Below are 17,254 nucleotides of genomic sequence, written 5' to 3' on the forward strand. Positions count from 1 at the left end.
GGATGCAGAAACAAAAGGATAGAGATGTAAGTTGAAGAAAGTTGCTAAAACTGCAGTTAATGAGGTTAATGGGAAACCTGTCAGTCAGACTAATGTTCCTCAATGTAAAATTGTAAAGACTTTGAATACTTCATCATCTACAGTACACAATATCATCAAAAGACTCAGAGAATCTGGAGAAATCTCTGTGCGCAAGGACAATGGAAGTTAGTATTGCATGCCCATGCTCTTTGGGCCCTCAGGCAGCACTGCATTAAAAACAGACATGATTCTGTCATGCAAATCACTGCACAGGCTCAGGAATACTTCCAGAAGTGGCATCGACAAATGCAGGGTAAAGCTCTTTCGTACAAAGAAGAAGCTGTATGTGAACATGATCCAGAAACACTGCTGTCTACTCTGAGCCAAGTTCATTTAAAATGGACAAACTGGAAATCTGTGGTGAGACTAATCCAAATTTGAAATTCTTCTTGGAACGCATGAACACCATGTCCTCCCGACTAAAAAAAGAGAGGAGTGATCTGTTGCTCGGTACAAAAGCCTGTATCTCTGACGGTCTGGGCTTCCATTAGTGTCTATGGAATTGGAAGCTTTGATTATGTCTTTTGAGCCAAGGGCTTCCATTTTTCAGCAGGACAATGCAAAAACCACGTACTGCATCTATTACAATAGCATGACTTAATAATAGAAGAATCCGGTTGCTGAACTGGCCTGTCTGTCGCCGAAACCTTTCACCAACTGAAAACATTTGGCCCATCATGAAATGAGAAATGGGGGACTGCCGAGCAGCTATAATCCTGTCAGACAAGAACGGGACAACATTCCTCTCCCAAAAGTCCAATAAATGGTCTCCTCAGTGCCCAGATATTTACAGACTGTTGTTAATAGAAGAGGGGACGCTATACAGGGGTAAACATGGCCCTGACCCAACTTTTTTGAGACATGTTGCTGTCATCAAATTTAAATTTAACTTATTTGTTTTTCCTGAAATGGTAGATTTTCTCATTTTAAACAACCGATGTGGTTTCTATGTTCGATTGCAAATAAAATGTGTGTTTATGAGATCTGCAAATCATTGCATTCATTTTTCATTTACAGTTTACACAGTCTGAACTTTTTTGGAATCGTCTTTGTATTTAAAAAGAAGTTACAGGCATACTGTGAATCACCAGGAAATTAATTATATATGCAGCCAGAATATGTGCACTGAAGAAAATGACATCTGCCTCTAGTCAAGCCAAGAGTGACAATGGGCCATTCACCAACTTGACACAGTGTCCGGGCCTGGCAAGAGCCACACTGTCTAAAGCAAAAGCATCAGTCTGGGCTCTGGCAGCAAAGCTAATCTGTGCTACTCTGAGGCACCCTGTCTTCCTCTTAAACTTCAAATGCTGAGCCTGTAGCTACTGTTGTAAAGTCCAATAAAGCTCTATCGGCACAAGTTCAAGTTAATGAGCATGCTAATGTTAAATCAGAGTCAGCCTGATTCCCCCTAAATGATTTACCATAGAGGTGCATTAGCCAACAATTAAAGAACACCCCAGTCAAAGAGTTTGGGCAGCCGCTGGCAGCTCATCAAAGTTAACACAATACAATGAGAATCTATTGTTCTTACTGCTGACTGGGCATGAAAGGACCATTGCATGACCAAGATTTTTAAAAAAAACATAGCATTAAAAGCAAAAAAAACAGCTTTAAATGATGAAAGAATCAATTTCTGAAAGAAATCCTTGAAAATGTTACTATACAAATCCTCTGCATTCAATGTAGAAAAGCCTTCAGTGCAGTAAAAGAAAAATATAACATAAAGTCCATAATGGGATAGAAATACTAAGTGCCACAATACACGGGGTTTGATGTACAGGCAGCATATTCATTTATACAAAATCAAATCACTTTTCAGATGCAACTACTAAAATATTATTATTTCCTCCTATAAACTACCACTCAGTGATGTATCACATTCAGTATCTCTTGTGGCATACAAATGTCATACACTACCAAAAGCAGGGACAGGTTCAGTTAGTATCTCTCCAAAAAGCCATTAGATAAGTAAGTCTATTAAGGTTTGCTTTTGAGCCAATTCTCCCCCGGCAGCATTTCTCAAAAGGTAAAGGCCTCACAAGAAAAGCCTCGAGCCTCCCATCTCCTTGTCTAGACAGCCAGAAATGATCTGCAGCTCTTAAAACTGTGCTCCAGCTAATAAGTCCTTTTATGTTATCCATAAATCAGAAAGTTAATTCTCAAGTTCAAAGCAAAAAGTGCAAAAAAGGATAAAATTAGAGCAGCTTGGGTTCATCTTTTTATTTGGGTAGGGGGAAAAAAACAGAAAAAGAAAATTAAAACAACCTTAGAAGTATAGACTTCTTTCATCAGGCTGTAAAAGAAGAAGAAGATTCATCTGCTATTACGTTTTAAAAGTAAACAGGTATTGGTTCAGTCTGTCCGAAGTGAGAACGAGGGCAGCACTTATGTCCAAATCACCGGCTGCAGTTAGGTTTGACATGGCAAAATTGGCAAACTGGGGGATGTAATGACTGTGATGCATTTACGCTGCAAAGCCAGTGCATTTTGTTAATAACAACCTCCACCCCCAACCCCGCCCGCCCCAGGCAAGCAGAGAGAACAAAAGTAAGCGGTTCATCATTTTAAAGAAAATGCTACATGCTATTTATTGCCTAATTTCATCAAGTGGCAGTTCTCTGAAGAAAACTTTGGGTAATAACAGGAGGTAGAAGTGTTGCTTGTAAGCAACTGTAAGGCAGCTATTATAATTATGACTCCATTATCACACAAGCCGCTTATTGTTACTCAGAAATGTTTATTGTTACTTCACTGGAACTGTCTCGACTTCCCTGCACTAAAGGGTGTTCAGCTTCAATGTGCATGTATGTGAACAAGCATGACTGTGACACGGCTATTTTCACAGTCATTGTGGGCCAACAAACTGCTTACACAAGAGTGATTTGGACACCTGATGCATCCAGGGCACATAAAATGATAGCGTACCCCCCAGTTTATCGGGAGACATCACCGGTTCTAATGAAACCAACTTTCACATTGTGCTTTTAAGAATTTTTAGATGGTCTATTACATTTTCTTGAAGAGTGTAAGCCCTTCTCAGACACACATTATTATTCAAAGCGATATTTTTAGGCCTCTTCAAACATTTCTGAAGGGGCCCTTTTAATGAGTACCGCCAGTGAGTAAGTGTTGTTATCAAATAATACTGTGAGCCTCGCAATGGACAGTTCTTAAAAAGGATAAGGTTCGATTCAGCACAGCCAGAAAATTCATGTTCTTATTTCAGACGACTAGTGGGAGAGGTCTGCCTTGACAAGGGTGGAGGCGCACTGATGCAGCGGTTTTGTTCTCCCCGTAGTGGTTCCTCTGTATGCATGCACGGCTAACAGGAGGTACATCAGAATTTCATTGTGCAACATTGTGCAGAGGCAATAAAGGCATGCTATTCTACATCTAAAGGAGCTTTGTGTAGACTGGCAACCAATCTACCTCCGAGCAGAGATGAGCTACAGCTTCAGAAGTCGAAGAAACTTCTTTTATGCTGCACACTAGAATAGTGAATTTACCAGCTAGTGCTGATAAGACTTTGTCGGATTTCATGGACAATTCCATTATCAACATATCTGCCTATATTCTTTAACTATACACAGAGTAGGGGTGGGAAACACCAGATACCCTCACAATACTTCCCTCAAGATACAATATTATTGGGATTTTTACCTTTTTTTAACATTTTAACAGAGTATGGCAATGACATATGCAAAGTAACAACAGCAAATTAAGCCCTCACAGTTAAACTTAACTTTATCTTATTGGATGAAGTCATCTCACCTGTCTTTTTATTGTTGTAAAATGGGTCAAACATGCCAACACTGTCACTAAAACCTGCCATAAATGTTGCAATAAGCTAGACGTAAAGAGGCTGCTGTCCTATTTTCATTTGTGTGACTGAGCCATTAGCGTGCTCTGAAGTAGGCAGTTGCTCTTTAAGTGTGTTATAATTTTTCACTTGAGTCAATTTAGTGTACGGCAGCTCCACTAACATTCTCTCAGGGTGGTGGTGCATTAGATGAGCCCTCTTGTTTGTAGTTTTTCATGAGCATTTCCGTTTACTTTATAAAATATAGATATTTCATGTCTCTGTATCGATAAAATGTGCAAACTATCACAGTACTATGCTGTACTGAAGACACAGCATTTATACTGAAACAGGAAGAAAAAAATTATAATAGGGTCATTGTAACAACAGGGTCACTTCAAAAACTGGTCACAATTTACAATAAAAGGCACGCACCAGCTGCGATGTGTCATTAGCATAAAAACAATGAAGTCAACGCTGCTCTACTGGATAAACTGTGTGAACACCATTCATAAAATACCCCAAGCATCTACTCCTGCATTATATTTCCTTGTCAGCGCACACAATACACAGTATACACACCGACAGTGGCATATCTGCAGCAGGCCAATATTAGCCGGGAATTTAAATTTATCGGTCGTTCTCTATTCCGCACCTCCAGGTTTTTTTCTTCTTCCTCAGACGTGAAGTCCCGACTGATGCTGACTCAACTGACATCACCTGAGGTAATTTACCGGATTTTCCAGAGCTCCCTCTGGAGCCACACATGTGTCATCACTCCCCAAGACCTGGTGATTTCAATGCTTTTGAGCCTCCAGGGCAGCGTTTCTCTCCTGGATATAAAAATTAAGAAGCTATCCTATTTTGACAGTGTCACAAATTCACCATTACAGCTCGTGATATCTTAAGCTCCTTATTATTCACATTTCCCCATTAACTAGCGTGATATAACTGATATGATCAGAACCCTTACAATCTCTTCTTTCATCCAAAAAAGTGTAGTTCCCCGTATTTGAGCACAGCCTTGGTTAACTAATCGGATTAAAAATGTAAGCCCTTGTACGGGGGTCCGATGGCATTTTAAGGATTACGTACAGCATTAGTGACTCCTGCCTTGTTTCTGGGGCAAGAAAAATAATGTCAGGAGAATGGCACCATCTACACAATCAATCAGAGATACGGTTTTGAAAACCACACTGGGATCTAAAAGGATTAACATTTAAAAATATATATATATATATTCCTTGACATCAGCTGCTGAAACAAGGTCACATGCAAACCAAAAGGCTGAGAGTTTGTGTGCAGAGAAACACATGCGCGCCTTAAAATTGTGGCTTATAAATATTTTTAGTCACAACAGCAAACCAAGCACAGAACATTTTATTTAAAGCCAAAATAAAGTCATGGGCGGGGGATCCAGGTTAGAGAACACAGCCAAGGTATTTCAGTCCTAAGCTGTGATTCATCCAGAGAAGAAGAAAAAAAAGACACCAGATATATTCACTCTCATGTGTGTGGTACACCAGGAAGCAATATTGGTAAGTGTCTGTAGCTTAAAGCAAAAGATCCAGCAGTGACTCAGGGAAGAAACCGATGACCAGACAACCTGTGTAGGCTATAAAATCTTTACAGTAAACATCAAAGGGATTCCTAACAGAGACGAAAGTTGTGCTGATTTGCCTTGAGGGCATGGATAACTGGTTCCTGATAGCATTAGCATACATGTATGCATGCAAGGTAAACTGCAAGCTCACAAACACCCCCACCACACACACACACACACACACACACAGGTGGAAGGGCCACACCTTAGTTCAACACACTTAAGTGTAAAATACAGTCATGAGGACCACAAACATATGCTACGTGGTCATAGTCCACTGCATTGACACATTAAAGTCTTATGTAAATGTAGCCAAATGCCACTTGTCTACAAAGTTCCTCTCTTGCCTATGCAAATAACATTCCTCCACTATCTCACATGAGGCATGCAGTCACAGCAGCGGATCCCATGTGGGGGCCCAACAGGAGTCCTTGAAGGAAAGGACCTTTCAGCAAAATGACGATTCATTCAAGTTCACCTTAACTTCAGCACAGCTTCAGCGACAATGGCTGATACGTTCACTGAACTCCCGGCTCTTTCCCCATTTCTCCTCGCACATTGTAGTGACTGAACTGTAAATAATTTCTCACTTAAAAACAAACTGCACAGAGGGACAAATGGGAGAACAAGCCCCCACAGGGAAGCTTGTGAAACCCAGTTGGGCAACAGTGTTGTAACAATCACTCCGGGTCACAAACAACAACAGCAACAAAGTCGCCAGTAGCTTGAGTTTCCCAACTTCCCGACTCCTGTTCCTCTTGAAGTTGGTGGAGTTTCTGGGAGTTGACGCGGAGAGTTTTTCACTAGCAAAAGAAAATAATAAAGAGGGTGGGTGGGCACGTAGTTAAATACAAACACTTACCCACTCCGTACTTCTCTTTTTTAGTAGGAATCCAGCGGGTCATAGCTGAGGGGGAAGACGTGAAGTTGGGTGGATAAATAAATAACTATATACACTTGCTAACCGAGGGCGGTGCACTCCTGCTCGTCCCGAGGTCTACAGTTCCGCCATCATAACTTGTTCACGGGGAGGGGAGAGGAGGGCACAACACGGCCGAGAGAGGAGAGAGCGGGATAGGCGTGAACCACTCACTTGACGAGCTAACCCCCAACACGACACAACGCAGCGCAGTCCCACAATACACCGCAGGGACTTATTTCATCAAGGGGAGCTAGTTGTCCCAGGCAACCTTAGTCCCTGCAGCTATTTTGCTCTCGCCATCAGTCAATCGATAACTTTAACAGTTCCTCATAAATCCTCAAATGAGCTTCAAATTGAATTCGGGGAAATTCGAGAAGACTGAACTATCTCTCGCTTTGCTCCAGTGACTCCCGATAGTGTCGGTTTCAGGAGGCCAGCCCTCAGAAGTTGACAATCTTACAGGGGAATAATTAATTGAAGACAGAGTTATAAATCACTGATGAGCAATAAATAAATGATAGCCAGGTTATTGTTTTTTTAATTCAAAATGAGATTGAACTGCAGAGTCCCTGCTGCAGCTGGTGGTGCTCAGCACTGTGTGATACTGCAAATTTTGGTACCACTATCGGTATACCAATACCGAGAGTGATACTTATACATTAAAGGCAGCTTACATAAGGGAGATCAGTGTGTCACGACTTATCATCCAATTCCAAATTCTTCACATTTTAACAATTTTAATGATTACACTTTGATTTTTACTTTCCACAACAATTAGCACAACAAAACACACCTTAAAAATGTTCATTTATTTTTGAAACTGGGTTTTTTGGAGACGTGGAATATAAATGAGCCTGTCTCTAAGAACTTAGGGCCAAGTTCTGTTGTTTAAATGTGTTATAGGCTATAGATGTTTTAATAGTATATTTAGCATATTGTTTTCATTTTCAAAAACAAAAATTATTTATCACAATCCTGTGGGCTGCATACTGACTTTGGGACAGAAACAAAATATCGATCCTGTCACGCTAGTATCAATACCAATATCAGCGTTGGTATCGATACTACTGATATTTGGATTGTTCGGCCCATCTTTAGTTATGCTCTCATAGTGAAGACTATATCTGATTTAACTGTGGCCCATTCCATGCAAGCCACAAAATTAGGAGAAGCCTATAGAGGCAATGCCAGAAAACACAACTGCTGATTTGTCCATCAGTGAGATGAGACTTCACCCTTTCCCCTCCCTTTGCCTTCCCATCCCCTCCCCACTGAAGTAATTTACAGCTGTTGGCTCTGAGATCTGGTAGCCCATTCAGCCTTTTGTTTGCCCGTCATGTGTGTTTATTTTTCTGCTGCCACTGGTCAACCAAATGGTGCCGTCAGTAATGTTCAGCCGCGGTGCTTTTGTTGTACCAGGACAATTTCCATTATTCTGTCCCCCATCTATTGTGATGTGTCTCTTTTTTGAACACAGCTTGTAATGAATTATTACTAATGCAGAGCAGTCTGATTAGAAGCTGTTATTTAAAAAGGGGGGGGGGGGGGGGGGGGGGGGCTATTAAACATATGGGAACCACAAAATAGCACTTTATAAGCCTATAGACAAAACTGTAATTAATTAAAGCCGGAAAGCATTTCTGCTCTTAGTTGATAGGATTTTGAGTGACTGTGCATGTTTTCTTTCTGCTGTAAGTTTAACCAGTTTTACAGAGCTAAACGATTTAAGTACACTGACTGAGGCCATCCAGAATACTGGGGACCAGGGATGTATTTTGTAACTGAATTTCCAAGGTTATGACTTGAGCCGTTACACATGATTATTGTGACCTATTTCTGGCTGAGCCGTAGGTGCTCGCTGAGTGTTTGAGTTCATTGTAGGAGGGTGTTCGCATCTGCTCGTGCCCTTTTTGCCTCAGATTCTTCTTATGCTTTGGGCAAAATCTCTCATATGAAATGTAAAGAGTTGCTTTTGGAAAGTTATAAAGAAAACAATCAAGCTTGCAAAAAGGAATGCAACAGTGCCATCACCTGACTGCTGTCTGCTATTGCAGTACTATAGATAAGCCTCATTCTTGAGTCACATTTATGGTCTGCCATGGTATTTTTTTAACATCTTCTTCTGCTCTTCCTCCATAAGGAGAAGTCATGAAATTTAGATGGGTGTCTGTGTGCACTGGTGTGTTAGTGTGTGCGTTTGAAAGAGAGAGAGCGCGAGAGGCCGAGTGACAAGCTGACTGAACGCCAGAGTTCACCTGAAGTTTAATGCTCCATAAGCAATAGAAGGAGACAGGCTGCATCCTTACTAGAAACCCCTTTTGCCCTCATTGTCTCATTTAGATCAGGTCAGGCAGACACCTGCACTACTCTTTGACTAGGTGCAGCATTTTGGTGATAAAGCCTCCTTTTTCTGGAAATAAAACAGTTTATAATCCAGCCATGTGCACATGTGTGAAGTAAATGGAAACAGGTTGCACAAGCAGCTCAGAGCCACAACAGCTGGGACGTAAGCACTGTCTGTTCTCAGCTTCCTACATGAAAGCAAAGTTGTGGTCCTGGTGATGAGGATGTGCTGCTGATATGGTAGATAAAAAAAAATCAAAGCTAGCAGTAACATTTTTGTCTTTATTGCGGGATACACTATCTGTTTACATTGCCTCAGGCTTTCTCAGTGTGTCGCCGGACAGATGAATGAGCATCTAGTATGACAGACAGCTGAAATAATAATAAATAAGCTCTCAATCCAGCGTCCACCTTGCTACTTTCTGCTGCATTTGATGAGTTTTTTTCTGCAGGGACAAGCTTGAACGCATATGCCCGCGTGTGTGTATATGTGTGCGCGTTTTGTTTTTTGCAGCATGCACAAAGATGAAGCACAATGGGCATCCATATGTATGAAGTGTTATAAAGCTTGACCTGAGTTGACTTTTCCTCAGCGTCGGGAATTACTAAACTCAGTGAATTCTGATTTTCTAGTATAATGTGAGGAAAGCTTGAGGCCTCAGAGACTTCTAAGTGGAAGGGATCTGAGCGCAGAGTCGCACTGCCCCCTCTGAGGGAGGGTTTCAGCTCCTGAAACACAAGTCGACAAAAAAGGCCTAATGGATTTATAGGTCCACAGCCAAACCACAAGACACCAAAGGCAAATTGGGGTTGGGCATCCACCTGGCTGTCAGGCTGCAGATACAGGTAATTGCTCAGTCCAGCAGCTTTTTGAGGATAGGTCAGTGCCCTGCCAGTGCATGACAACTCTACATCCTGGGGCACAGGCTCCTGTTGACTTTTGTTGTTGTTCTCATGTCCAAAAATTCTCTGTTGTTTTTTTTTCTGAGTCATTTTTAGTTTCGAAAAAAAAAAGCTTCTGTTTCTCGTGTTTGCTGCATGCTGTTGAAGCCTGCTGACGTGTCACCACATTTACTGTGCAAAGATCCTAATTAGATAAACAGTGTTATTTTCACAGGACAGTAAATGTGGCCCTCACACGACTTAAGGAAATATACAGTGTCAATATATGTGATCACACCCTCCACTTTCTCAGGTATAGTCTAAGCAAGCTTTATCACATTTGTATCCACATGCCTAACATCTCATTTTCAGGTCGTGATGCAAGAGAAGGGATGCACCCTGAGGCTCTCCCATTTGTCTCCATCTGACTCACTGAAGCATTCTTTGTAGCGCTGAAAGTGGGTGCATGAGGCCATCTGAAAATTGAAGCTAAGCTGTATGTACACACGAGAATCTATTTATAGAACTGGAGTTTGCAACCTCTTTAAATGAAATGGTCTCTGCCTGCTGCCTTCCAGGCCAGCGTGAGGGCTCTTTTGACACAGGCTTTTTAATTAGACGATTCTCTCAGATCAGCAGAGGGAGCTGCAACTCTTATCCAGATTTCCGTGTTTAACATCCATCCAAAAAAAAAAAAGACAGACTGCAGTGCCACCACAATCACTGTCTGGACCGGAGCCTGGGAGGACTGCACATGCCCGCCCACCCACAATTTAAAACCCATAATCTGGACGACAAGTGCTGCTTTCAAGGTGAAAACACCATCTTTCCAAAGACATGGAAAGCATTCATTCCTGCAGAGTTTTTTAAAAAAAAGAGTTCAAGCTCATGTTTTCTTATGCACGTACACCAGAGTGTATCAAAGTGCAGCCTTATTGTTTTAAAAAAACAACTTAATTAATAATCCCATAAAAGACCACAAAAGATTAATAATGCTGGGATTCTGCTTTGTAGATTAGTGCTGTGCCAGACTGCAAGTTTTGGTCGTATCAGTCACCCTAGTATCGATCCGATACCAATATCGGCATTGATATTGAAACTATCGATACTTTCACGATATTTGTATCAATCTACAAACCACTATTGTTCCTGAGATTTTTACCCTTTTGAAATTATAATGATAAATAGTGATCGTAACAGAAGGTCAATACTCAATTTTTAATGTTGACTGTGTCAGATGAGCGCGAGTGTTTACTCGGGAGTGGATGTATATCTACTGGCTAATAATTTCTTTCTAAATCTGACAACATCATCGCTGTCATACAAACATGTGTGAACTGTTCACAAAGTTGAATCAGTTAATTTCATCTACATCATAAAACAAGAGTTAAGCACAGAAACCTTTACACTTACTGTACAATCCTGACACTTTTTTACCTAACCTGTTTTGCAGAAAGCTTGGTTTTTGTCAATATCTCCTGCTGCACCTCCAGCTCTTTGTTTTCTCTCTCTCTCTCTCTTTTTTTCATCAAAGGGATGTAACTCTTGGAGGTCTCCGGTGGGCCCCGGTGATAGGCCTCCCTGCCTCTAACATAGTGTTATGCCCAGAAGAGGAAGAGAGTCATAAGATTTATACACCAGTCCGTTCACGGCCCAAATGTGACAGATGAAACACGAGCTGAAAGTCAGTATCTGAGAGATGAAATGTGATAAAAATAATACAGCCTTGCTTTGATATGCTGCATTTACAGGGGATCTGTGCCCCACTGTGCCCTGAGCTGCTTCACACAAGCTGTAGGCACACACATGCACAAAATCTTGCGAGGCTCCCTAGCTGTATGGAAAGCAAGTGGGAGAATAGCTATACATCCTACTGGTGGTTTACTATTTCTGTTCCGAGGAGCCTCACCCTTTTCGGCATTCTATCTGCAATGTGGTTTGTGTGTTATAATCCACCCAGTGGTATGTAATTAGTGGTCTTTTAATCCAGTAAGAAAACATTTGCTGTATTGCCCTCTCTGAGTGGTGAAAGGTGTGTGTAACACAAAGCCAAATTCACTCTAAAGTGGAATTTCTAATAATTAAATGGAGTGCTCCTCTGGACCGACTCTACTGTGGCAACCAAGAGCAACAGAACGAGGAGGATGGGGGGTTGTGTAGCTCCGAGTGAGGTAAAGTGAGGACATGGGGGATGGCGAGAGAGTGGCAAAAGATACTGCACAGTGTTTAGGGCATTGCCTTTATACATGCGACACTGAGTAGGAAATCTGCTGAATGAATTAAAAGGGCCATTATGTGCTTAAAATTATATGATGCAGCACTTCAAACCACTTGTGTGTCCCATTTAGAGACGAAGAAAGAGAGGGTGTATGCATCTGTGTGTGTGTGTGTGTGTGTGTGTGTGTGTGTGGTGTGTGTGTGTTTGGGGTTTACTTAAGTGATAAGAGCTGCATCTCTGCAAATGCCTAAAGGAAGCCCTGAAATCCTCCACCTATTTGCTGGATAAAGACAGTCTGTCCTCTGTCAAGGTTTTAGTGCAGCAAGCTATTCCAATGCCCCCACCCCCCGAGTCCACCCTCAATCTGTCTGTCTTCCTCCCTAATGAAATAATGAAATTGCTCTCTCTTTTTCCTCCGCTCCTCGCTCTTCTGCATGAGCTGACACTTTGCCAGATTCTTTGGTGCAGCAGACTAGCTGAGTCATAAAGGTTTCAGGGCGCCCTGATTTATGGACAGTGATGTGGATGAGGGTGAGGCAGCAGGAAAAAAACACCGGTGTCAGCTCACTGATCACACAGAGACGGGACAGCGGACGACCTGCTGACTTAAAAAGCCTAAAACGCCAGCGTAACTCAATTCGTTAACACCAGCCTTTGGTTTCACAAGTTATTGGAAATCTAAGGAGACTTTATTGGCTTTGTCATGTTGAAAAGCTAAAAGATTAATGCTTGCCCGATACACTGAAAATTTATTGTATCGTGTGTTGTTTTCCATGCATTTTAATTATGGACTGGTGTGTTTTTTTCTCCTTTTTTTTGCTGAATAAGACCTAAGATGATCCAGACTTGCTGACCGTGCTGGTTTGCTGCAGCCCTCCTCCTCTCAGTCAATTGTGAGCTGATTTATCGTGGTGAACAGAAGCAAGGCCCTCTGGCTGCCATTTCCGTACTTTTCCATTAACCTCCATTAACATTCTAGTGCAACAGTAGCATTTTGCTTTAAGACTCTGAACGAAAGAAGAAGAAGCTCAGGGGCTAATTAGGAAGTAAAAAATTCCATCCTGGCATGTGCAAGTGAGTCGCAGGGCTTGGACGCTGAATATGATTTTCTTTTTATGCATTTTATTTATGCTAAATGTTACTCGATTTGACACACCATTGCAAATGCTTGGAAAAATTAAAATCCAGGAGATAGCTTCTGGTTAAGAAGGCTTCAAGGCTTTATTGGAGTTTAATGCAGCACATGATGGACTTGAAGGCTATTGCACATACAAGGCAGTTACATAAGCATATTTTGGTTAAGGTAAAGCACCAGCAAACATTTCTTCACAAAGCAGAATTCCTACCGCTGACAAATCCTTTCTTTGTAAATGTTTTTTTTTTTTTTTGCAGAATCTTTTGCAGAGTGTACCTGTGCATACATGCTTTCAGGCACTCGTGTCGACCACACAGAGGTGAAGGTCACCAGCACTTTTTTAAGAGATTTTCATTTGGTTTGAATGAGACATCAGAGCAAATAGGAGCACCAGAGGATTTGGAACATCCTTTTAGCTACAGGCTAGCACTTTGTTTTTAAAATGAGTAAAGTTAGACTTTTTTATCTGTTGTTTTCCCATTTTTCTCCTCAGCCTCCTCTTCTTTTCCAGTTTCGTCCTCCTTCTCACCCTCTTCATCGCCCTTTGTTTCTTTCTGATCGGCATCTTCCTCCTCTTGAGGCTGGCCGTCCTCTCCTCCTTCCCCCTCGTCTTCTTTTTCTCCATCCTCTGCCTCAGCCTCTTCGCGATGAAAATGAGGTGAAGAAAGATAAAAGGTCACATTAGTTTCCCACACACAGGGACACGCACAGGGGTATACATAGAAATTTACCACACTAACCTTCTGCATCTGCCTCTTCCTCCTTCTCTTCTTCGTCTCCTTCCTTCTCTGCTGTCTCCTCCTCCTCTTCTTCCCCCCCTTCCTCCTGCGCTGCCTCTTCTTCCTCCTTTTCTTCTTCAGCTTTCTCTTCCTCTTCCACCTGCTCTTCTTCCTCCTCTTCGGGAGGGCTAGCCTCTGCCTGCTGTGCTTGGCTCGCAGATATTGTCTCCTCTGTGGGCAGCGATGTAGTATACAGGCGGGAGCTCAGCAGGTATGGAGCTGCAGAGCTCAGCTGAGAATGCATGGAGATCTGCGTTCTTGCATAGGACGGAGCAGAAAACATGGCTTGGGAGTACCCAGTGACAGAAATCGGTCCTGCCACATTCAAACGATTCTCTTCTCCCTCAAGGAGCTTCCTGATAGGATAAAGCACACATTACAAGAAGATGAGATGCCTAATTGCCAATTTTATTGTGTATTCCACAATTACCCATCCAGTATATAAGACAGTGGGACACTATGTATAAGGCACTTACCTGTATGCAGCAATTTCGATATCCAGTGCCATCTTCACATTCAGAAGGTCCTGGTAATCTTTCAAGTAGCGAGCCATGTCATTTTTGTTTGCCCTCAGCTCTTCTTCCAGTTCACGTATTGTATCCTGTACAAAGAGAAATGTTATATGTACATAAGTTAAATATCTGCTCTGTGACTCCTCTGAGTAACAGAAAATAACAAAGGATCACTTCTTCTTTTTTTTTATATCACAAGAAAGAAACAGAGGTCACTGCACTTCCTTTGTTTCTGTGCCTCACCTGCAGTGCAGCAATCTCGGCACTCTGTTTCTCCTCCACTTCCTGTAGTTGGTTTTCCAGAGCTTGGTTCATCTGGCGGCAGGCATCAATCTCCAGCATTTTGGCTTTAAGCAACCGGCGGTACTCTCCAGCTTCATCTTTGGCACCGCGTGCAGTCTCCGTGGTGCGAGTGGCGCCCACTGTCATGACATTCATCTTGTTGCAGAACCATTCTTCGGCCGACTGCAGGTTGCGCTGTGCCAGCTTCTCGTACTGCACTCGGATGTCACGGAGGGCAGCAGACAGGTCCGGTTTGGCAACCTCCATCTCCACTGACACCTCTGCGCTGTACTGGATTTGGGCCTGCAGCTCCGCAATCTCACTCTCACAGAGGCGCTTCAGGAAGGCCAGCTCCTCCAGCAGGGTCTCGACTCGTTTCTCAAGCTCGGCCTGGCCCAGTGTGGCTTCATCTGCTCCCTTCCTGGCATCCATGAGCCTGCCCTCGGCCTCCTCTCTGCCAAGCACTTCCTCCTCATACCGTTTCTGCAGGTTCCTCAGCACATCCTCCATCTGATCCCTGTGGTCCTGGGCTGCTTGCTTTTCATGGCGGGCCTCTTCCACAGCTACACGGAGCTGGCGGATCTCATGCTCATACAGGGCCCGAATGTTGGATGGCTCCGTCTGCCTTTGCCTAAGCAGCAGGAGTTCAGTCTCCAGCAACTTGTTCTGCTGCTCAAGTTCATGGACCCTCTCAATGAAGCTTGCGAAGCGGTCATTCAGGTCTTGCAGCTGAGCCTTCTCCTGGGTCCTTACTGCTTTGAACTCAGAGCTGACTTGGGCTGCTTGGTCAAGGCGTAGCTCAGGAGTAGCTGCAAACACAGGAGCAGAAAGAAGGGTGGAGTAGCTGGAAGTAGCTCGGGTGTATGCTGGATAACTTCTGCGTGAAGATGCATAGGAAGGTACTGGGGCAGAGTGGGTGGAGTAGGCAGACCTAGCTACTCCTCCTCCACCAGCCCCATATCCTCCGCTGCGCACAACTCCCCGCTTCTTGTAAGCATAAGAAAAGTAAGGGTCAAAGCCGGCGGAAGCCATGACTAGTGAGACGGGCTGCTCTGTGTCTGTGAATGTTGCCGGGCCGACTGCACAGTGAATCTGCATCACTCTGACTTTTATAGGGCCAGTAATGACTGTGACGTAAGCTTTTTTTTTTTTCTTTGCAGGCATGCTGACAGAAAGAATTGATAATAGTGCCAGCCAGCCGGTCTCAGCCAAGGAAGAGATGGGGTGGGTGAGGATGAGTGTAGGGATGGAGGAGGCGGGGGAGAAGCAACGACAGAGCAACAAGGGACTGCAACAGACAGGGTCAGTGAGGACAAAGATGATATACTGTTACACCTAGAAGCTGCAGTTTTCTTGCAGTTCTTCATCAGAAACCCTGACAAAGACCTCATCTTTCTATCACATATCTGTGCAAACTACAGAATAAAGGGAAAACCATCTTTTAGCCACTGCTTTGCATAATTTTATACAATTTGTCAGCAATGTCTGACAAGGTATCAGTGAAATTTCTATTATGATCCAACTATCACAGCAAACCATTGCTAAGGTAATCAGCTCAGCATCTTGGGGTGCTGAAAAAAGGGTGAAAAAAACCAAACTGGATCTTATCATGATTATAGATAAAAGTTTGCCCTCTAGTGGTTGACTGTTTCCCATGCATGTCACAATGTTGATCATGTTGATTTTCCAGAGCTTCATTTAGACCAGGGGTCCCCAATCCCAGTCCACCAGGGCCGGTGTCCCTGCAGGTTTTAGATGTGTCCTTGATCCATCACAGCTGATTTAAATGGATAAATTACCTTCTCAACATGTCTTGAAGTTCTCCAGAGGCCTGGTAATGAACTAATCATGTGATTCAGGTGTGTTGACCCAGGGTGAGATCTAAAACCTGCAGGGACACCGGCCCTCGTGGACTGGGATTGGGGACCCCTGATTTAGACCCTGATCCACGCCGTGGAAAAAACACGAGTCACTCGAATGGTTCTTAGTACGTGAGGAAAGTTTCCATGATGGAAACAGGGCTATAAATATTTAAGACTGGGAGCACTAATCTATAACAAATGTTCTTGTTTACACCTTGTCATCTCCTGATTTAGCCAATATGAACTGTATATTTGGTGAATAAATAAATATATGATAAATTAATTCAATAATATGCAAGATAATACTCATGGGCTGTATGTGGTTGGTGCTACATTCAAAATGAAGCTATATTTTTCATAAAACAACATGTCTCATTTTCAACATTTTATATATTATGCACACGTGCTGCTTATGCTGCAGCACCCACGCTTTCCAGGAAACAGGGTTGCATATTTATCTTGTAAATATGGGGAATTGGATTCTCAAGAACATATGCACGTCCATCCATGGGCAGTCAGCTTTATAGTGCACAGGCCGAACTACAGTCTAAAGACGTACTTGGAAAAAAATATGAGATGGCTATGCACTTTACTACAAACTTTGCGTGTATTTCTGTTAGTTTTGCAGTTTACATACAGTTTTGAAGTGTCGCAAATCAAGAAAAAATCAAGTTAATAAATTTTGCCATTATTAGTGCATAATTGATAAGTCAGTAATGTTTCAGGAGAAACACAACATTTTGTTTGGACATTTTGCTCGTGTAGTGTATGTATGATTGTACACAGTTGTTTGAAGATTTAATAGCTTGGACTTGATGAGAACAAGTAAACAT

General features: G+C 42.6%; 2 protein-coding genes across 3 annotated transcripts in view; both read right to left on the bottom strand.

Annotated features, from left to right (window-relative positions):
* Window positions 1–6,717, bottom strand: part of dock5 (dedicator of cytokinesis 5) — a 38,997-nt gene extending 32,280 nt beyond the window's left edge. Inside the window, exon 1 of one of the 2 annotated variants that reach the window (XM_005473063.4) lies at window positions 6,349–6,717. In XM_005473063.4, coding sequence (XP_005473120.1) covers window positions 6,349–6,391 — 43 coding nt within the window. In that variant the 5' untranslated portion in view covers window positions 6,392–6,717. The remainder of the gene's footprint in view (window positions 1–6,348) is intronic. The other variant, XM_003445649.5, reaches the window with a different exon arrangement.
* Window positions 6,718–13,047: 6,330 nt separating this feature from the next.
* On the bottom strand, window positions 13,048–15,656 carry neflb (neurofilament light chain b). Its single transcript, XM_005473064.4, has 4 exons — window positions 14,521–15,656; window positions 14,242–14,366; window positions 13,727–14,121; window positions 13,048–13,626 (listed from the first exon to the last, which is right to left on the bottom strand). The coding sequence occupies exons 1-4, from the start codon at window positions 15,589–15,591 to the stop codon at window positions 13,439–13,441; spliced, it is 1,779 nt and encodes a 592-aa protein (XP_005473121.1). The 5' UTR covers window positions 15,592–15,656; the 3' UTR covers window positions 13,048–13,438.
* Window positions 15,657–17,254: the final 1,598 nt, after the last annotated feature.

This window comes from Oreochromis niloticus, linkage group LG12, assembly GCF_001858045.2.
Source record: "Oreochromis niloticus isolate F11D_XX linkage group LG12, O_niloticus_UMD_NMBU, whole genome shotgun sequence".
NCBI classification, from domain to species: domain Eukaryota; kingdom Metazoa; phylum Chordata; class Actinopteri; order Cichliformes; family Cichlidae; genus Oreochromis; species Oreochromis niloticus.